Source organism: Ranitomeya imitator, chromosome 7, assembly GCF_032444005.1.
Source record: "Ranitomeya imitator isolate aRanImi1 chromosome 7, aRanImi1.pri, whole genome shotgun sequence".
In the NCBI taxonomy this organism is placed as follows: Eukaryota; Metazoa; Chordata; class Amphibia; order Anura; family Dendrobatidae; genus Ranitomeya; species Ranitomeya imitator.
In genome coordinates this window covers 115392635-115416234 of record NC_091288.1, presented here as the reverse complement: position 1 = coordinate 115416234, position 23600 = coordinate 115392635, and the positions used below count along the sequence as shown (strand labels likewise).

Below are 23600 nucleotides of genomic sequence, written 5' to 3'. Positions count from 1 at the left end.
TCCCATCTTTATTAGATGACATTCTCTTCTGGTCTTCACGCTGCGACTCCGGCACAGGCGTACTTTGTCTGCCCTGTTGAGGGCAGAGCAAAGTACTGCAGTGCGCAGGTGCCGGGCCTCTCTGACCTTTCCCGGTGCCTGCGCACTGCAGTACTTTGCTCTGCACTCAACAGGGCAGGCAAAGTAAGCCTGCTCCGGAGCCGCAGCGTGAAGACCAGAAGAGGACGTCATCCTATGAAGATTGAAGGTGCCCACCGGATCAGACTGCCCACCCAGGTGAGTATAATATAACCTCTTTTTCTCATCTTTTAGGATACATCGGGGGCTTATCTACAGCATTCCAGAATGCTGTAGATAAGCCCCTGATGCTGGTGGGCTTAGCTTAGATTTTGGGGGTGACAGGTTCCCTTTAAAGTTTAATAAGTTGATCCCCGGTTTACAACTACAGTTTTTATAATATCCACGGGAAAAAATGGCATGGGCTCCTGCTCAATTTTCTGCTCCAGAGGTGGAAAGCCGACAGCCGGGGGCCAATATTTGTAGCCTGGGAAGGGGGTAATACCCATGACTATGGCTAATTCCCAGGCTATGAATATCAGCTCGCAGCTTTCTGCATAGTCTTTACTAGCTATTAAAATAGGGGGACACAAAAAATGACGTGGGTCCCTATTTATTTTATAGCCAGAAAGGCTATGCAGACAGCTGTGGGCTGATATTTATAGCCTAGGAAGGGGCCATGGATATTGGCCCCCCTGGCTACAAACACCAGCCCGCAACTGTCCCAGAAATGGTGCAACTGTACGATGCACGAATTCTGGGAATTAGCCCCTTTCTTCCCTTTGCCGTGTAGGGATGGCAAATGGGGTAATAAGAGGTTAACATCACCTTGCTATTGTAAGGTGACATTAAGCCTGGTTAATAATGGAGAGGCGTCAATAAGACGCCTCTCCATTATTAATCTTATAGTAAGAAAGTGTTAAAAAATACACACATAAAAATAAAGTATTTTAATGAAGTAAAACGCAACACAGTTTTTCATCATTTTTATTGTGCGCCTACATCCATTCGCAGAATGTAGTGCTGCAAAGTGACAGGTGAACTTTAGGGACCTGTCGGCGGCGGAGTGATGCAATTCGGAGGATTATCTCTGTCATTGTATCATCGGAGCCCCTGGAGAGCAGTCTCATCAGCTCTCCACAGGAGATTGTCATGGGACAATCATATTAATTGGATTACGTCGGACACAGGGAGTATATTGTTGGTTTATTATTTTAATTTTTTTCAGGTGAGCGAGGGCTTTGGGGATTAGGTGTAGATGGTGAGTATGAACTATATATGTACTGCATATATATATTTTTTTACATTTAACACATTATCCGGATGATGGGACTACTGCTGTCCCATCATTGGCTAAAGTGTCAATCACTGTAACTGTAGCAGGCATAGCCGGATGGGACTTGTAGCCCCATCGGACAGTGCTTGCACACACGCAAACACACACACACACACACACACACACAATGACACAGCCCTGGCAGACCCCCGCACAGCCCCAGCAGGCCCCTGTACAGCCCTGCAGAGCTCCGGACAGCCCGCAGACCCCTGAATAGCCCAGGCAAACCCCTGGACAGCCTGCAGACCCCCCGGACAGCCCTGACTGACCGCCAGAAAGCCCCGGCAGACCCCCACACAGCCCCGCAGACCCCCAGACAACCCACAGACCCCCTGCACAGCCCCAGCAGACACCTGCACAGCCCAGATGACTCCAGGACAGCCCGCAGACCTCCGCACAGCCCCAGAAGACCCCTGCACAGCCCCACAGACCCCTGTACAGCCCGCAGACCTCCAGACAGCCCTACAGCCCCGGCAGACCCGCACACAGCCCCGCCAACCCCGCATATAGCCCTGCAGATCCCGCCAGCACACACACATGCACACAATCACTGCCCAAACTCCGCCCACGCACTTCCCTCTTCTCAGGCCACAGCGTTTCTCGCACCCACCCCCGCAGCAAAACCACAGATCTTTTTTACATCTGCGGGTTTTCTGTGGATTGGCCTGTCACAAGGGAAGTCAATGGGTGCAGAAATGCGGCAGATCTGCACAAAGAAATGACATGCTGCGGAAAAAAAAGCTGCAAATCCTCGCGTTTTTTCCACGGCATGTGCACAGCATTTTTTAATTTCCCATTGATTAATATTATGTGCACAATACACTGCAGATTTAAGGCAATTCCACAAGTCCAAAAACGCCGCGGAAACGCAACAAAAACCACAACGTGTGCACATACCCTTAGTATCTTAAAAGGAATTTGTCACCAGATATTTGCTACCTCATCTGACAGCGCATAATGTAGGAAAAGATAACCTGATTCCAGTGATGTATCAATTAGTTTACTGGGAGCAGCAGCTGTGACATAATCATAGTTCTTAGATGTAACATGAAGCAGGCAGCAAAAGCTAGCCTTATCCTCACCACTGCTTTCTCTGTGCGTTGTCTATTGACAGTGAGCTTCTTATCACAGGAGGGGATGGAGTTAGGGTAGCAGCTGCATGCATATCAAGCCTGGCAATATAATCCCATAGTTATAAAACCTTCAGTGTAAGTAAACAACAGCACACAGCCTGATATTTGATACATGGCTAAAATCTGTGTTTTAACCCCTACCTCATGCTGTCCTCATATTACATACCAAAAACCTTTTGACAGACTTCTGACAGAAGATCTGTCAAATTGAAAATGGACAGTTTTTGATATTCATTTATTAATGCTGCTCCCTTGTGTATTCCTTTTTTAATGTTTTTTTTTTTTTTTTAAATCTGCCATATGGCCCGTAGAAATAGGCCTTTTTGTGTTATTTTTTTATGATCTTTGAAATTGGAAGTGGATCACAGGATTCTTTGTGGATGTATCTCTAGGCTGCTCTGCATTTCTACACTGTCAATAATGTCCCCATGGTAAAGAAATAGACATTAAAGCAAACCTATTAGCAGAATTGCGCTCAACAAACTACAGACAGTGTCAGGTTGGTTCTATTATACTGATTAGGCTGGAGTCACACTGGCGTATTGCATCCGCTGCGAGGGCATCAGATGCGATATACTAATGATGCTTGGCTCCTGCTCTGCTGTGAGCAGAAGCTGAGTGTCATGCATGTGTACTTTGAACCTCTCGCACAGAGCGGATCAGAGCAGAGCTGCGGAGGGGGTGGAGAAACTAATTTCTCCATCTCCTCCATTGCCGGGGTCAGAGTATAACGCACATCACTCAGATGATATCCGAGTGATGTGCGTTCTCTCACTCGCACCCATAGGCTTATATGGGTGCGAGTGAGCCGAGACTCGGCCTAGTGTCGGTGACAATCGCAGCATGCTGTGATTTCACTCCACTCGCACACTGAAAACAGCCGAGGAAAAAAACGGTGATGTGAGCTGCCCCATAGAGGAATACTGGTCCAAGTGCTATGCAATTTTTTTTTTTATCGCATAGCACTCGTCCGTATTACATGGCAGTGTGACTCCGGCCATAAAATGTTACCTGGGGTGAATAAATCCATCTTCTGGTTCTTGTGTAATCAGTGATAGAAGCTTTCAGCTAATGAGATGCTCATGCTCCATGGTGGGACTGTAGACAGAGTCTTATTTTGGTGCTCTTTGTAAGAGAAACCAAGAGACCTGCCCACATGCCCATTCCAAAGCACCCACATGTTCCTCATCATAGAGACAGAGTGCGAGACAGACTGTTTGTGCTTCTGGACGGGCCTGTGGGAAGGTCTCAACTTGTATTCTCTGGCCTAGAGCACCAAAATAAGACTCTACCAACAGTCCCACCCCGGAGCACGAGCATCTCATTAACTGAAAATATCTAACACTGATTAAACAAGAACCACAACATGAGTTTCTTCACCCCAGGTATAATTTTAATCATTGTAAGGCTAAGTTCACATTTGCATTCGGGGGCTTTGCGGAGGGCTGCGTACGTCCTCCGTTAAGCCCCACCCACTTCTGCATTCTTCTGCATGAATCCTGCGTACCTATCTTTAACTTTGTATGAAACCAAGAAGAAAGAGTGCAAAGATAGTGCACACACAGCATATACCATACATAGAAAAGGCTTTATTGATACAAAAATGCCAGACAGAAAATCACGATTAAAAACAATTAAAACCATATACAAGAGTGGCATGCACAACAATGGTGAGCAGGCTGGTGAGAATACTGAAAAATCTCCTTAATAGTGAAATATTATCAACCACATATATTAACCCCTTTACCCCCAAGGGTGGTTTGCACTTTATGGACCGGGCCAATTTTTACAATTCTGACCACTGTCCCTTTATGAGGTTATAACTCTGGAACGCTTAGACGGATTCCGGTGATTCTGACAATGTTTTCTCGTGACATATTGTAATTCATGATAGTGGTAAAATTTCTTTGATATTACCTGCGTTTATTTGTGAAAAAAATGGAAATTTGGAGAAATTTCGCAATTTTCCAACTTTGAATTTTTATGCAATTAAATAACAGAGATATGTCACACAAAATACTTAATAAGTAACATTTCCCACATGTCTACTCTACATCAGCACAGTTTTGGAACCAACATTTTTTTTTTGTTAGGGAGTTATAAGGGTTAAAAGTTGACCAGCAATTTCTCATTTTTACAACACCATTTTATTTTAGGGACCACATCAAATTTGAAGTCATTTTGAGGGGTCTATATGATAGAAAATACCCAAGTGTGACACCATTCTAAAAACTGCACCCCTCAAGGTTCTGAAAACCACATTCAAGAAGTTTATTAACCCTTCAGGTGTTTTACAGGATTTTTTGGAATGTTTAAATAAAAATTAACATTTAACTTTTTTTCACAAAAAATTTACTTCAGCTCCAATTTGTTTTATTTTACCAAGGGTTACAGGAGAAAATGGACCACAAACGTTGTTGTACAATTTGTCCAGAGTATGCCGATACTCCATAAGTGGAGGTAAACCACTGTTTGGGCGCATGACAGAGCTCGGAAGCGAAGGAGCGCCATTTGACTTTTCAATGCAAAATTGACTGGAATTGAGATGTGACGCCATGTTGCATTTGGAGAGCCACTGATGTGCCTAAACATTGAAACCCCCCACAAGTGACACCATTTTGGAAAGTAGACCCCCTAAGGAACTATCTAGAGGTGTGGTGAGTACTTTGACCCACCAAGTGCTTCAGAGAAGTTTATAATGCAGAACCATAAAAATAAAAAATCCTTTTTTTTCACAAAAATTCTTTTCGCCCCCAAATTTTTATTTTCCCAATGGTAAGAGAAGAAATTGGAATGCAGAGCCGTAAAAATAAAACAAAAATTTTTTCCCACAAAAATTATTTTTTAGCCCCCAGTTTTGTATTTTCCCGAGGGTAACAGGAGAAATTGGACCCCAAAAGTCGTTGTGCAATTTGTCCTGAGTGCGCTGATACCCTATATGTGGGGGGCGAACAACCGTTTGGGCGCATGGGATGGCTCGGAAGGGAAGGAGCGCCATTTGGAAAACAGACTTAGATGGAATGGTCTGCAGGCGTCACATTGCGTTTGCAGAGCCCCTAATGTACCTAAACAGTAGAAACCCCCCACAAGTGACCCCATATTGGAAACTAGACCCCCCAAGGAACTTATCTAGATGTGTTGTGAGAACTTTGAGCCCCCAAGTGTTTCACTACAGTTTATATCGCTGAGCCATGAAAATAAAAATAAAAATTTCCCCCCAAAATTATTTTTTAGCCCCCAGTTTTGTATTTTCCCAAGGGTAACAGGAGAAATTGGACCCCAAAAGTTGTTTTTGTGCAATTTGTCCTGAGTATACTGATACCCCATATGTTGGGGTAAACTCCTGTTTGGGCACACGGGAGAACTCGGAAGGGAAGGAGCACTGTTTTACTTTTTTAACGCAGAATTGGCTGGAATTGAGATCGGACGCCATGTCGCATTTGGAGAGCCCCTGATGTGCCTAAACAGTGGAAACCCCCCAATTATAACTGAAACCCTAATCCAAACACACCCATAATTCCAAAGGTAACCCTAACCACACCTCTAACTCAGACACACCCCTAACCCTAATCCCAACCCTATTCCCAACCGTAAATGTAATCCAATCCCTAACCCTAACTTTAGCCCCAACCCTAACTGTAGACTTAACCCTAACTGTAGCCTTAACCCTAGCCCTAACCATAACCCTAGCCCCAACCCTAACCCTAGCCCTAACCCTAACCCTAGCCCTAACCATAACCCTAGCCCCAACCCTAACCCTAGCCCTAACCCTAGCAATAACCCTAGCCCTAGCCATAACCCTAGCCCTAGCCCTAACCTTAACCCTAGCCCTATCCCTAGCCCTAACCCTAACCCTAGCCCTAACCCTAATGGGAAAATGGAAATAAATTCATTTTTTTAATTTTTTAATTTTTCCTTAACTAAGGGGGTGATGAAGGGGGGTTCGATTTACTTTTATAGCGGGTTTTTTAGCGGATTTTTATGATTGGCAGCTGTCACACACTGAAAGACGCTTTTTATTGCAAAATATTTTTTTTGCGTTACCACATTTTGAGAGCTATAATTTTTCCATATTTGAGTCCACAGAGTCATGTGAGGTCTTATTTTTTGCGGGACGAGTTGATGTTTTTATTGGTAACATTTTTGGGCACGTGACATTTTTTGATCGCTTTTAATTCCGATTTTTGTGAGGCAAAATGACCAAAAAACAGCTATTCGTGAATTTCTTTTGGGGGAGGCGTTTATACCGTTCCGCGTTTGGTAAAATTGATGAAGCAGTTTAATTCTTCAGGTCAGTACAATTACAGCGATACCTCATTTATATCATTTTTTTTATGTTTTGGCGCTTTTATACGATAAAAACTATTTTAAAGAAAAAATAATTATTTTTGCATCGCTTTATTTTGAGGACTATAACTTTTTTATTTTTTCGCTGATGATGCTGTATGGCAGCTCGTTTTTTGCGGGACAAGATGACGCTTTCAGTGGTACCATGGTTCTTTATATCCGTCTTTTGATCGCGTGTTATTCCACTTTTTGTTCGACGGTATGATAATAAAGCGTTGTTTTTTGCCTCGTTTTTTTTTTCTTACGGTGTTTACTGAAGGGGTTAACTAGTGGGCCAGTTTTATAGGTCGGGTCGTTACGGACACGGCGATACTAAATATGTGTACTTTTATTGTGCTTTTTTTATTTAGATAAAGAAATGTATTTATGGGAATAAAAAATTTTTTTTTTTCATTATTTAAGATTTTTTTTTTTTATTTTTTTTTACACATTTGGAAATTTTTTTTCAAACTTTTTGACTTTGTCCCGGGGGGGGACATCACAGATTGGTGATCTGACAGTTTGCACAGCACTCTGTCAGATCACCAATCTGTCTGAGAGCTATGCAGGCTTACCAAGCACCTGCTCTGAGCAGGCACTTGGTAAGCCACTTCCCTCCCTGCTGGACCCGGATGCCGCGGCCATATTGGATCCGGGCCTGGAGCAGGGAGGGAGGTAGGAGCCCCTCGCAGCAACGCGATCACATCGCGTTACTGCGGGGGTCTCAGGGAAGCACGCAGGGAGCCCCCTCCCTGCGCGATGCTTCCCTGCACCGCCGGCAATCATGTTTGATCGCGGTGTGCCGGGGGTTAATGTGCCAGGGCGGTCCGTGACCGCTCCTGGCACATAGTGCCGGATGTCAGCTGCGATAAGCAGCTGACACCCGGCCGCGATCGGCCGCGCTCCCCCCGTGAGCGCGGCCGATCGCCCTGGACATACTATTCCGTCCTTGGGAAGTAGGGCCCACCCCACATGGACAGAATAGTATGTCCATTGGCAGAAAGGGGTTAAAAAATACAACACTCCAGTAGGTAATAAATATCAATCATAGCAGAAATACAAGTGCAGAAACTCATTGGGTATGCAGGACATGCGTATAAATATATGCAGATGTATGGGGATTAATTGTTCTGATGCTCCTGCTGACCGCACAGGAACGCAACAAGTTGCGTTTTGTGCAGACGGCGGGTGCTTCAAAACTACGCATCCACATACATCCACATGTCCTGCGTACCCAATGTTAAAGATAGGTACACAGGACGCATATAGAAGTATGTGGAAGTAGGTGTGGCTTAACGGAGGAGGTACACAGCCCTCCGCAAAGCCTCCAAATGCGAACCTGGCCTCACAAACGCCAACATGCAATGACTGTAGTTTAACTAGCAAAATCCTGCTGACAGGTTCACTTTAAATAGAGAGACCCATATCTCTGGAACCATATTGTGGATAAAAAAATACCAGAATTCTGTATTAACAGATATAAAATAAGAAATAAGATTGAAATGCCAATTTACCAGCTTAACTGAATTGAACTGAATTTTTAATGCAAACACAGCTTTAGTACCATAGTAATATCCAGTGACCACAACCTATCTGGCTAGGCAAAAATAGAAGACCTATCTAATTGGGTTTTCTGGTCTTCTACTACTACTGCAGACTTCAGAATCCTTACAGAGTGTGCACTGCATGCCGTCAGAAACCTTGGTTTCTGTACCAGTAAAACCAATTTGCGATTTCCACACATACAATCATGTGCTGACTGGACATGCTCGGCCTCTCTCAATACTTCTGGCAAAGGATGTCTAATCAGAATGTGGCCAGAAATAAAATTGCATAATTGTAATAACATGACAACTCGCTCTTGCTGGCAACACTGGAGAATCCTGACAGCATGTCTTATGCACACTGTAAAGATGCATCCATCCGCAGTCACATATTAACTACATACCAGAGGACCACATTGCAACATAAGACTGTTTAGCCTTAAAATATTATAGAAATGGTCCAAAAATTTTCTTTTTTTACAAAAAGGTGCCTGCACTGCCGTGTGTGGAAATGGAGGAAGCTGTGGCTTTTTCACATGGGAGGGACAAGTGCAAAGTTATTCCTGTTTGGGAAATTTCATTAGCTTTTTTGTTTGCTAAATGAGAAATTAATAACGTTATACAAGCAATCCAAAAATGATCCCTGTATGTAAAGAACAGTAAAAGGCTAGCAGTTTTTAAAGAAATGTAGTTATGGTTTCTCAACTAGGATTGAAAATAAATATCCCTTTTTAAGTTTCCGCAACAGATTTGCTTTAGATAAAAATATTGGTCCATTACAAAGAATTTATCAAGATGTCCAAAAATTATCCCTTTTTATATTGAGTAGGAACAAGCTAGTTGTTTTAAAAGAAAGTAAACAACGGCTTTTCAACCATTTTCAGAAAAAAACTTCTTTGAGTGTTGTTTCATTTTTGTGTACACTCAAGAGAGCATGTTTTCCAGCAGCAGTACAGCATAGTTTCATAACGTAGTGGGCAGCCAGGAGGTTTGTCACCTGACACTGGCCACTGAATATGAGTTTGTCATCCACCCATACACCCAGGTCTTTTTCATTGACGATTTTGCCCAGAGTTTTAGAATTAGGCACATAATTATACATCTTATTACTTCTACCCAAGTGCATGACCTTACATTTATCCCCATTAAAGCTCATTTGCCATTTATTAGCCCAAGCTTCTAGTTTACATAAATCATCCTGTAATATAAAATTGTCCTCCCCTGTATTGATTACCCTGCAGACTTTAGTGTCATCTGCAAATATTTAAATTCTACTCTGAATGCCCCCTACAAGGTCATTAATAAATTTGTTAAAAAGAAGAGGGCCCAGTACTGACCCCGGTGGTGCTAACCGCTACCCAGTCCGAGTGTGCTCCATTAATAACCACCCTTTGTTTCCTATCCCTGAGCCAGCTCTCAACCCACTTACACATATTTTCCCGTATCCCCATTATTCTCATTTTATGTATCAACCTTTTGTGTGGCACCGTATCAAAAGCTTTTGAAAAGTCCATATACACTACATCCACTGGTGTTGTGAATTCTGCTCTTGCGTTCCCTCCAGTGGTTGTAGGTGGGAATGCAGTTGTCTCTGAGTCGCAGTCCTGGCCAGGTGTATCTGCTGAGTGCAATTCTGACTGGGATATTTAGGTGTGCAGGATTCATTAGCCCTTGCCAGTTGGCAATGTTCCTTGTGAAGTGTTGGTTCACTTTCTGGCTTCTCCTGCTTAGCTGCCAAATTCAGCAAAGATAAGTGTTTGTTTTTTTTTTTGTGTCTGTGGCACACTGCTGTGTGCTTGTTTTTGTTTGTATTCCTGCTCTGATTGTAGAATTTGCTGGAGTTGCAGATATACGCTCCTACATCTTTAGTTAGATGTAGGAAGTTTTTGTATATTCTGCTGTGGATATTTTTGAAGGGTTTTAATACTGACCGCACAGAACTCTGTCCTATCCTGTCCTATTTAGCTAGAGTGGCCTCCTGTGCTAAATCCTGTTTTTCTGCCTGTGTATGTTTTTTCCTCTCCAACTCACCGGCAATATTTGTGGGGGGCTGTCTATCCTTTGGGGATCTGCTCTGAGGCAAGATAGTATTCCTATTTCCATCTTTAGGGGTATTTAGTCCTCCGGCTGTGACAAGGTGTCTAGGATTGTTAGGTACACTCCACGGCTACTTCTAGTTGCGGTATTAAGTTCAGGATTGCGGTCAGTATAGTGACCACCTTCTCCAGTGAAAGTTCTCATGCTGCTCCAAGGTCCCTGGATCATAACACACTGGGTTCCCTTGGTCCAGTCTGGAACTTACCTCTTCATAGAAACTGATCAAATTAGTCTGACATGAACGGTCCCTAGTAAACCCGTGCTGATACTGGGTCATGAGGTTATTCCTCTTCAGATACTCCAGCATAGCATCCCTTAAAATGCCCTCTAGGATTTTACCCACAGTAGAGGTTAATCTTACTGGCCTATAATTTCCGAGTTCAGTTTTTATCCCCTTTCTGAATATTGGCACCACATTTGCTATACGCCAGTCCTGTGGTACAGACCCTGTTATTATGGAGTCTTTAAAGATTAAAAATAATGGTCTATCAATGACTGTACATAATTCCTGCAATACTCGGGGGTGTATCCCATCCGGGCCCGGAGATTTGTCAATTTTAGTGATTTTTACACGCCGCCGCACTTCCTGCTGAGTTAAACAGGTGACATTTAATTGGGAATTTTTATCACTAGTCATTTTGTCTGCCATGGGATTTTCTTGTGTAAATACTGATGAAAAAAAGTCATTTAGCATATTGGCTTTTTCCTCATCCTCATCCACCTTTTCACCCAGACTATTTTTAAGGGGGCCAACACTATCATTTTTTAGTTTCTTACTATTTATGTAGTTAAAGAATATTTTGGGATTATTTTTACTCTCTCTGACAATGAGTCTCTTTGTCTCAATCTTTGCTGCTTGATTTGCTTTTTACAGAATTTATTTAATTTTTTGTATTTATTTAATGCCTCCTCACTACCTACTTCCTTTAATTCTCTAAATGCTTTCTTTTTGTCACTTATTGTGCCCCTTACAGCACAAGAGAATAATGTTAGACTATTACGCCCATTTACGGATTTTTGAAAAGACCTACCAAACTATTTTTTAACCCCTTTCTGACAGACGTACTATCCCGTCGAGGTGGGGTGGGCCCCTATGACCACTGACGGGATAGTACGTCATATGCGATCGGCAGCGCTCACGGGGGGAGCGCCGCCGATCGCGGCCGGGTGTCAGCTGCCTATCGCAGCTGACATCTGGCACTATGTGCCAGGAGTGGTCACGGACCACCCCCGGCACATTAACCCCCGGCACACCACGATCAAACATGATCGCGATGTGCCGGCGGTACAGGGAAGCATCGCGCAGGGAGGGGGCTCCCTACGGGCTTCCCTGAGCCCCCCGCAGCGTTGTGATCGCGTTGCTGCGAGGGTCTCCCTACCTCCCTCCCTGCTCCAGGCCCGGATCCAAGATGGCCGCGGCATCCAGGTCCTGCAGGGAGGGAGGTGGCTTCACAGAGCCTGCTCAGAGCAGGCAATGTGAAGCCTGCAGTGCTCTGAGACAGATCGGTGATCTGGCAGAGTGCTGTGCACACTGTCAGATCACCGATCTGTGATGTCCCCCCGGGACAAAGTAAAAAAGTAAAAAAAAAAATTCCAAATGTGTAAAAAAAAAAAAAAAAAAAATATATATATATTCCTAAATAATAATAATAATAATAATAATAATAATATTAATAATAATAATAATAATAAAAAAAAAATATTATTCCCATAAATACATTTCTTTATCTAAATAAAAAAAAACAATAAAAGTACACATATTTAGTATCTCCGCGTCTGTAACGACCTCACCTATAAAACTGGCCCACTAGTTAACCCCTTTAGTTAACACCGTAAGAAAAAAAAAAAAAAACGAGGCAAAAAACAACGCTTTATTATCATACCGCCGAACAAAAAGTGGAATAACACATTATCAAAAAGACAGATATAAATAACCATGGTACCACTGAAAACGTCATCTTGTCCCGCAAAAAACGAGCTGCCATACAGCATCATCAGCAAAAAATAAAAAAGTTATAGTCCTGAGAATAAAGCAATGCAAAAATAATTATTTTTTCTATAAAATAGTTTTTATCGTATAAAAGCGACAAAACATAAAAAAGATATAAATGAGGTGTCGCTGTAATCATACTGACCCAAAGAATAAAACTGCTTTATCAATTTTACCAAACGCGGAACGGTATAAACGCCTCCCCCAAAAGAAATTCATGAATAGCTGGTTTTTGGTCATTCTGCCTCACAAAAATCGGAATAAAAAGCGATCAAAAAATATAACGTGCCCGAAAATGTTACCAATAAAAACGTCAACTGGTCCCGCAAAAAACAAGACCTCACATGACTCTGGACCAAAATATGGAAAAATTATAGCTCTCAAAATGTGGTAACACAAAAAATATTTTTTGCAATAAAAAGCGTCTTTCAGTGTGTGACGGCTGCCAATCATAAAGATCCACTAAAAAACTGCTATAAAAGTAAATCAAACCCCCTTCATCACCCCCTTAGTTAGGGAAAAATTTAAAAAATGTATTTATTTCCATTTTCCCATTAGGGTTAGGACTAGGGTTAGGGCTAGGGTTAGGGTTAGGGCTAGGGTTAGGGCTAGGGTAAGGGCTAGGGTTAGGGTTAGGGATAGGGCTAGGGTTAGGGTTAGGGATAGGGCTAGGGTTAGGGCTAGAGTTAGGGCTAGGATTAGGGTTAGGGCTAGGGTTAGGGTTGGGGCTACAGTTAGGGGTGGGGGATAAAGTTAGGGTTATGGTTTAGATTACATTTACAGTTGGGAATAGGGTTGGGATTAGGGTTAGAGGTGTGTCAGGGTTAGAGGTGTGGTTAGGGGTACTGTTGGGATTAGGGTTAGGGGTGTGTTTGGATTAGGGTTTCAGTTATAATTGGGGGGTTTCCACTGTTTAGGCAAATCAGGGGCTCTCCAAACGCAACATGGTGTCCCATCTCGATTCCAGTCAATTTTGCATTGAAAAGTCAAATGGCGCTCCTTTGTTTCCGAGCTCTGTCATGCACCCAAACAGTAGTTTACCCCCACATATGGGGTATCGGTGTACTCGGGACAAATTGTACAACAACTTTTGGGGTCCATTTTCTCCTGTTACCCTTGGTAAAATAAAACAAATTGGAGCTGAAATAAATTTTTTGTGAAAAAAGTTAAATGTTCATTTTTATTTAAACATTCCAAAAATTCCTGTGAAGCACCAGAAGGATTAATAAACATCTTGAATATGGTTTTGAGCACGTTGAGGGGTGCAGTATTTAGAATGGTGTCACACTTGGGTATTTTCTATCATATAGACCCCTCAAAATGACTTCAAATGAGATGTGGTCCCTAAAAAAAAATGGTGTTGTAAAAATGAGAAATTGCTGGTCAACTTTTAACCCTTATAACTCCCTAACAAAAAAAAATTTTGGTTCCAAATTTGTACTGATGTAAAGTAGACGTGTGAAATGTTACTTATTAAGTATTTTGTGTGACATATCTCTGTGATTTAATTGCATAAAAATTCAAAGTTGGAAAATTGCGAAATGTTTGCCAAATTTCCATTTTTTTCACAAATAAACAAAGAATTTTTACCACTATCATGAAGTACAATATGTCACAAGAAAACAATGTCAGAATCACTGGGATCCGTTGAAGCGTTCCAGAGTTATAACCTCATAAAGGGACAGTGGTCAGAATTGTAAAAATTGGCCCGGTCATTAACGTGCAAACCACCCTTGGGGGTAAAGGGGTTAAAGGGGAAAAATGCTAAACAAAATTTCCTTCATAATTACATGTACATAAGGCAAAATAAAAATAATTAAAAAAAGATACCTCTTCTTTAGAATATGTTAACACTGAGCGCCTTGGCTTTATTTTTTAATTTAACATTTGTGAGGGCTCTCACTCCTATATATTGGATGACTCTCCCTCATGCCAAATAGATAGCCATATAGTGGAATACATATTCCTCGTCACTTTACAATGCCAGCTAAAACATGCCCATTTGAATTTTGGGCTTTGCCTGCCACCACCACCATGACCACCGCCATGTCATTTTGCAGTCCTTACTGACAATTAGTAGAGTGCCAGCAGGTGCAGTGAAACCTGAGTTTGGTAAGGGCACTCAGGTGGCCCTGTATCATACATTTGGGAGAGCTCTCACTCCTACTTTTGTGAGGTCCCTCCTTCATGCCAAATAGATAGCCAGACAGTGGGATACATATTCCCCAACCCTTTACAAATCCAGCAAAAACTTGCCCACTTGAATTTTGGGCTTTACCCACCACCACCATCATGTCCACCACCATGTCATTATGAAGACTTCACTGAAAATTTGCAGAGGGCTACCAGGTGCTATGAAACCTGCGTTTTGAAAGCTTCTGAGTTAATGTCTGCCACCGATGCCAACTGTCATAGCATATGTAGCCACTGTAAGGTGAATATAATACAGGATTTGGGGAGCTGTAAGATCAATGCCAGTAAATTGTATTCTGCTAGACACCAAAAACATTAGAATTAAATTCTGAATACAGTATATGCAAGCGAGGGCTTGTATTGGGGTCAGTCTGTCAGGCTATGTGTGACACATCTCTTAAGGCTAGGGTCACATTGCGTTAGTGCAATCCGTTTAGTGCCAGCGCTAGCGGATTGCGCTAACGCAATGTTTTCTATGGGGCTGCGGTCGGGGTCGCGGTAACGTCCCCGCTCTCGCAGATCCCCGATCTGCGAGAGCGGGGAACGGACCGCGGGCGCGCCTCGGACGCTGCAAGCAGCGTCCGCGGCACGCCAGGAATCACCGACGCGTCGCTAGCGCGTGCCGAACATGGCACGCGCTAGTGAAGCGCGTTCCCATTAGCGTGAATGGGTGCGTTAACGGCCGCGTTGCACGGCGTTAATTTCGCCGTGCAACGCTGTCCGTTTAACGCGGTCCCATAACGCAATGGGAACCCAGCCTCATAAAATGCTTACTCATTGAATGCATGTAACCCTTTTATTATTGTACTTGTTTAATCCATGTCCCATTATATTATGATGTCTGTTTTTCTTAGGAAATTGGCAAAATCCACGCTGGTTCTCATCCTGGTTTTTGGTGTCCATTACATTGTATTTGTGTGTTTACCGCACACATTTACTGGTTTAGCCTGGGAAATTCGAATGCATTTTGAGCTGTTCTTCAACTCATTTCAGGTACATAAACTACTAATAATTGTCTAAATCTTATATATAAATTGTTGTGATTAGAGATGAGTGGATCAATACATGAAGGAATGAGCTTTAGTTGAATTTTGCGATTTCACATGAATTTGAACATTTTAAGCTTCAATTTGCAGTTTGCAAAAATAAAATATAAAAATGTGCATGGCACCATTTCCCACACTGCTGAAGCATCTGAGAGCGGGCTAATTTCATGCATTACCACGCAGACATCCCCATAATCCCCTGCAGCTATGACATCATACCTAAAATATAGGTACCTGGGGCATCATCATAGTTCAGAGATTACAACTGGAGCATAGTTGTATGACAGAGTCATTTTTCATCTCCAGAGTCACCAGGTAAGCCTCATTGTACAGTGTATGATCTTATGGCTAGCTTGGTCCTCTCTCTCTCCAAAGGTGTGTAAGAGCTTATGGTCAGGAAATTTCACTCTTTCTCCTGTAGAGTGTAAGCTTTTATTGTCAGCAGGGACCTCTCTCTCTCTCTTGCAGAGTTTATGCTCTTTAGGTCAGCAGGATACTCTCTCCTGTAGAGTCAGCGAGGTAATCTCTCCTAAGGTGTGTAAGCTCTTATGGTCAACATAGTGCTCTCTCTTTCTCTCCTGTAGATTGTAAGCTCTTGAGGTCAGCAGGGTTCTCTAATTGTCCTCTAAAGTGTAGGTTCACATGGTTAGCTGTGTTCTCTCCCTCTTCTCTCTCTGTGTGTATTTTCTGAGCAATTATAAGCTTTCCAGTATTCAGAATTTCAGAATCAAGCAAATTTATTCACCACAAATTAAATTTTGTGTGAAAATTGAATTCAAATTTGCAAAGATCTGCTCATCTCTAGGTGTCATAAGAGGTTATTAAGTTTCAATGCTATATAGACATATTTTACATTTAGCACCTTTTTGTTGATATACATTTCTTCTTTACACCCTGATTTATGTGCATTTACATGTTTAGTTTTCTTTGTATGTGATGTCTTATTAAATTTGAATCTCTGTATCCACTCTAAAATGGGCATTCAACATGTTTGTCTTCACTCATTCTTGCCTTAAAAACCCCTTGTAGCTATCCAATTCTATCTGGTTTTTTTTTACTTGATGAAGACACCTTTCCAGCACTGAAATGAGTTGTCCTAATAAAAGAATGATCATCTTTGCATCAAGTGATTCTTTTTCCATCAGCGCATTCTTTTGAGGTATTTTTTCCTCTTTTGAATATGTGCATTAGGAAGCTAAGCCTGCTCCCTTCATTTATAGGAGGTGTGCGTGAGTAATACTTCTGAGATACCAGAAGTGCTGAGGTAAAATGTCACCATTTGTACTTCAGAGCGCCCTGTCAGTACATTGAATAAATTATCTCTAGGTCACAGAAGTGGAAATTCTAATGCCTGTGGTCATGGCTCCTATTTTGACATTCTTAAGGTACCGTCACATTTAGCGACGCTGCAGCGATATAGACAACGATGTCGATCGCTGCAGCGTCGCTGTTTGGTCGCTGGAGAGCTGTCACACAGCTGTCGCACTGACTGAGCGCCGGCCGTAAAGCAGAGCGGTGACGTCACCGCTGTGCTCTGCTTTACGGCCGGCCGGCGCTCACAGTCAGTGCGGGAAGCTGAAGGTGATGGACGTGACCAGACACCGGAACGTAAGTATGTAGTGTTTTTTTTTTACATTTACAATGGTAACCAGGGTAAACATCGGGTTACTAAGCGTGGCCCTGCGCTTAGTAACCCAATGTTTACCCTGGTTACCAGTGAAGACATCGCTGAATCGGCGTCACACACGCCGATTCAGCGATGTCAGTGGGTGATCCAGCGACGAAATAAAGTCCTGGACTTTCCCCAGCGACCAACGATCTCCCAGCAGGGGCCTGATCGTTGGTCGCTGTCATGCATAATGATTTCGTTAACGATATCGTTGCTACGTCACAAAAAGCAACGATATCGTAAACGATATCGTTATGTGTGACGGTACCTTAAGACAGGTTTCTGTCAGTGTAACAAAATGGCAGCCATTATAATTCTATGGAGATTTCCTTCCTTGACTAAATGATTGTGATTTGATAATTAAATCTGCTTAGGGAATGATTTAGAATGGAATTACCTTTAGTTATAATCTTTTAAAATCCAAGAAAACCTCTTTAAGTGAATCTAATACTGTAGATACTGATGTATTAAATTTGTTGGAAATGGTGCAAATTGTAGTTAAAAGGAATGTGTTGTGGTGCAGTGACCAATGTTACAGCCTTGGGGAGCTGCGTGTGCACTTCAAGATGCACTTGGAGGCATAATTGTGATGAGACAAAGTCCGGCAGAATTGTAGATGGCCGGTATGTGTGTCGCAGAGGAGGACACTCTGCGCTGTCAGTTTGTTGTGGTCTCACATGTAAATGTGTAGTTCTAATGGGAGACTGGCAGGGCTAGTTATGAGAGATGGGCGGGTCAAACTAGCCACACACACCAACACTCCCACCCAGGGGAGTGGTCACAGGTATGTAATGTGACCAGGGTGTGGGTCACAAGGTTCCTGTGTTTGGATCTGAATGGTCCAAGTGCAAGGTCCTGGAAGCCTGTGTTGGAAATCCTGGGAATTCCTGAATAGCACATGGTTGGGCTTTGGCACTGAGTGGCCTGTGTGCTGTAGGTCCTGGACGGTCAGTGTTGGAGTCTCCTGGGAGTGGAGACGTCCTGGAAGCACCTAGAGACCGTGGACCTGGACTGTCTGTGTTTAGGACCTGGGACTGACATGATGTCAGTGTGAGGAGTGGAACTCCTGAAAGGTAACCCCAGACAAGGGGATTATAATATACGGCAGAGAAGCCTATCTGCTATATGAACTGACTGATGTCCTATAATGTTTTGCGGATGTAATAAAACGGACTGTACTCTATCTGGTTTATGTGGAGTTTAAATAAACCGGATTACCTGCTTATGTGAACAGTGTCGGACTGGGGCACCGGGACACCGGAAAATCCTCCGGTGGGCCCTGCCCCCAGGCCCTGCCTCCCTGCCTCCTTCATTTCTCCCTGCCCAGGCCAGGCTGCATAATTCATGCATAGTGTGCTGTGTAGCTGTGCTCACTCACTGTGCTGACTCGTGCATGCATTGCTGACTGACTGTGCACCAAGAGATGCACACAAGTAGTTAAACACTTTATTGAATAGCCGGGGCCTGGCGCATAGGCTGCTGAATGGAAGAAAATGATGTGATCATGTGAAGAAGTGCAGCCGTGCGGCAGCTCCTTCTTCACAGGACATCACATCACATAATTCATCACCGTGCGCTCAGTGCCTGCAGACAGTGCAGTAGTGGCCGGGTACTAGTCTGCTGCCGACTGTGCGCTAGTGGCTGGCTGCTATGCTATTGAGAGCGTCCCGTGCGCAGCGTGCGGTGCGACTCGCCGCTCAGCAGACCCTCCCACCACCAGTCACGACTCACATTACCATTGCTGATGCATCATTTATGATGAATCATGAAGACTCCGCCTCCTCTTCTAGTTCTGTGGAATACGGTTTTCTAATGCTGATTGACTGACATGCATTTGTGTGACCTAACCTCTTACAGGTCACAGCTCAGACAATGCGCTGTGCTGTGATTGGTCGGCTGTCCTGCCCAAGCAGCACAGGCCCACTACTGCACTATTCATATAGTCGGAGTCGGAGAGGCTGCTGTAGCTGATGGTCCGGACATTTCCTGTGTTACTGAGTTAGTATTGTAATATTATAATAAATGTACTAATGTAAGTAAAATATGCCTGCAGCAGCCTGCAGCAGTGGACAGCCACTGAGACAGTTATGGGAGACCCCACCGGCCTCGGGCCCCTGCAATCTGAAGGTGACACAAGGTGGGGGTCCGGGCCCCCCATAGAAAATGTCTAATTTCCTGTGGTCCCCCTCCCCCACTGTCTCCTAATTTACTGTAGGACCCGGTCACCTCTCCCACCATTTCACCTCTGGGGAAGGGCCCCAAAGGGGCACACAGGGGGCCCTCAAGAAATTAGGTGACACAGTGGGGAAGGGGTCCTCAGGAAATCAGGTGACGTGACACAGTGAGGAAGGCAATATACCGTGTATACTCGAGTATAAGCCGAGATTTTCAGCCCAAATTTTTGGGCTGAAAGTGCCTCTCTCGGCTTATACTCGAGTCACGGTCGGCGGTGGGGTCGGCGGGTGAGGGGGACAGAGTGCTGAGGCATACTTACCTAGTCCCGGCGTTCCTGGCGCTCCCCCTGCCATCCCACGGTCTTCGGGTGCCGCAGCTCTTCCCCTGTTCAGCGGTCACGTGGGACCGCACATTAGAGAAATGAATATGGACTCCGCTCCCATAGGGATGGAGCCGCATATTCATTTCTCTAATGAGCGGTAACGGTGACCGCTGATAGAGGAAGAGGCTGTGGCACCCGGAGACCAGCTGTCTGGGAGAAGGAGCTGGACGCCGGGAGCAGGTAAGTATCGCATATTTACCTGTCCCCGTTCCACACGCCGGGCGCCGCTCCATCTTCCCAGTGTCTCTCCGCAGTGACTGTGCAGGTTAGAGGGCGAGATGACGCATATAGTGTGCGCGCCGCCCTCTGCCTGAACAGTCAGAGCGGAGAGACGCCGGGACCGGACGCTGAGGAGCTGCAAGCAAGAGAGGTGAGTATAGCATTTTTTTTTTATTGCAGCATTATATATACCGGTAGCACAGCTTTATAAGGAGCATCTATGGGGCACAAATGAATGGTGCAGAGCACTATATGGCAGAGCTTTATAAAGAGCATCTATGGGGCAATAATGAACGGTGCAGAGCACTATATGGCAGAGCTTTATAAGGAGCATCTATGGGGCAATAATGAACGGTGCAGAACACTATATGGCAGAGCTTTATAGGGAGCATATATGGGGCAATAATGAACGGAGCAGAGCACTATATGGCAGAGCTTTATAAGGAGCATCTATGGGGCAATAATGAACAGTGCAAAGCACTATATGGCAGGGCTTTATAAGGAGCATCTATGGGGCAATAATGAACGGTGCAGAGCACTATATGGCAGAGCTTTATAAGGAGCATCTATAAGGCAATAATGAACGGTGCAGAGCACTATATGGTAGAGCTTTATAAGAAGCATCTATGGGGCAATAATGAATGGTGCAGAGCACTATATGGCACAGTTTTATATGGCACATCGTTGGGGCAATAATGAATGGTGCAGAGCACTATATGGCACAGCTTTATATGGCACATCTATGGGGAAATAATGAACAGTATGGAGCATTATATATGGCACAGCTTTATATGGAGCATCTATGGGGCAATAATGAACAATATGGAGCATTATATGTGGCACAGCTTTATACAGAGTATCTATGGGGCAATAATGAACGGTATGCAGCATTATATGTGGCACAGCTTTATATGGAGAATCTTATGGGGCAATAATGAACTGTATGGAGCATCTATTTTTATTTTTGAAATTCACCGGTAGCTGCTGCATTTCCTACCCTAGGCTTATACTCGAGTCAATAAGTTTTCCCAGTTTTTTGTGGCAAAAGTAGGGGGGTCGACTTATACTCGGGTCGGCTTATACTCGAGTATATACGGTACAACGTGGCTGGGTAGTATACTACGTGACTGGGCAATATACTACGTGGCTCTGTGCTGTATACTACGTGGCTGGGCAATATACTATGTGGCTCTGTGCTGTATACTACGTGGCTCTGTGCTGTATACTACGTGGCTGGACAATATACTACGTGGCTCTGTGCTGTATACTACGTCACTGGGCATTGGGCAATATACTACGTCGCTGTGCAATATACTAGGTGGCTACGCAATATACTACGTAGCTGGGCAATATACTATGTGGTTGGACAATATACTACGTGGTTGGGCAATATACTATGTCGCTGTGCTGTATACTATGTCGCTGTGCTGTATACTACGCTGCTGTGCAATATACTACGTCACTGGGCAATATACTACGTGGCTGCACAATATACTATGTCACTGGGCAATATACTACGTGACTTGGAAATATACTATGTGGCTGGGCAATATACTACGGGTCTCTGTGCTGTATACTACGTCGGTGTGCAATATACTATGTGGCTGCGCAATATACTACGTAGCTGGGCAATATACTACGTCGCTGTGCAATATACTACGTGGCTGCGCAATATACTACGTAGCTGGGCAATATACTACGTCGCTGTGCAATATACTACGTGGCTGCGCAATATACTATGTAGCTGGACAATATACTACGTCAGTTTTCCCAGTTTTTTGTGGCAAAAGTAGGGGGGTCGGGTTACACTCGGGTCGGCTTATACTCGAGTATATACGGTACAACGTGGCTGGGCAATATACTACGTGACTGGGCAATATACTACGTGGCTCTGTGCTGTATACTACGTGGCTGGGCAATATACTACGTGGCTCTGTGCTGTATACTACGTGGCTCTGTGCTGTATACTACGTGGCTGGGCAATATACTACGTGGCTCTGTGCTGTATACTACGTCACTGGGCATTGGGCAATATACTACGTCGCTGTGCAATATACTACGTGGCTACGCAATATACTACGTAGCTGGGCAATATACTATGTGGTTGGGCAATATACTACATGGCTGGGCAAAATACTACGTCGCTGTGCAATATACTACGTAGCTGGGCAATATACTTCATCGCTGTGCAATATACTACGTGGCTGCGCAATATACTACGTAGCTGGGCAATATACTACGTCGCTGTGCTGTATACTACGTCGCTGTGCTGTATACTATGCTGCTGTGCAATATACTACGTCACTGGGCAATATACTACGTGGCTGCGCAATATACTACGTCACTGGGCAATATACTACGTGACTTGGAAATATACTACGTGGCTGGGCAATATACTACGGGGCTCTGTGCTGTATACTACGTCGCTATGCAATATACTACGTGGCTGCGCAATATACTACGTAGCTGGGCAATATACTATGTCGCCGTGCAATATACTACGTGGCTGCGCAATATACTATGTGGCTGCGCAATATATTACGTAGCTGGACAATATACTATGTCGCTGTGCAATATACTACGTGGCTGCGCAATATACTACGTAGCTGGGCAATATACTACGTCGCTGTGCTGTATACTACGTCGCTGTGCTGTATACTACGCTGCTGTGCAATATACTACGTGGCTGCGCAATATACTACGGGGCTCTGTGCTGTATACTACGTCACTGGGCAATATACTACATCGCTGGGCAATATACTACGTTGCTGGGCAATATACTATGTCACTGGGCAATATAGTTTGTGGCTGCGCAATATACTATGTAGCTGGGCAATATACTACGTCACAGGGCATTATACTACGTGGCTGGGCAATATACTACGTGGCTCTTTGCTGTATACTACGTCGCTGGGCAATATACTACGTCACTAGGAAATATACTATGTCACTGGGCAATATACTACGTGGCTGCGCAATATACTATGTAGCTGGGCAATATTCTACTGGGCTCTGTGCTGTATACTACGTCACTGTGCAATATACTACATCACTGGGCAATATACTACGTAGCTGGGCAATATACTACGTCACTGGGCAATATACTACGTGGCTTGGCAATATACTATGTCACTGGGCAATATACTACGTGGCTGCGCAATATACTACGTAGCTGGGCAATATACTACGTCGCTGTGCAATATACTACGTGGCTGCGCAATATAATACGTAGCTGGACAATATACTACGTCGCTGTGCAATATACTATGTGGCTGCGCAATATACTACGTAGCTGGGCAATATAGTACGCCGCTGTGCTGTATACTACGTCGCTGTGCTGTATACTACGTCGCTGTGTAATATACTACGTCACTGGGCAATATACTACGTGGCTGGGCAATATACTATGTCGCTGTGCAATATACTACGTGGC

General features: G+C 43.9%; 1 protein-coding gene across 1 annotated transcript in view; it reads left to right on the top strand.

Annotated features, from left to right (window-relative positions):
- PTH2R (parathyroid hormone 2 receptor) overlaps nucleotides 1-23600 on the top strand; it is a 1239906-nt gene that overhangs the window by 1012059 nt on the left and 204247 nt on the right. The window contains exon 11 of the mRNA XM_069733763.1: nucleotides 15531-15669. Coding sequence (XP_069589864.1) covers nucleotides 15531-15669 — 139 coding nt within the window. The remainder of the gene's footprint in view (nucleotides 1-15530; nucleotides 15670-23600) is intronic.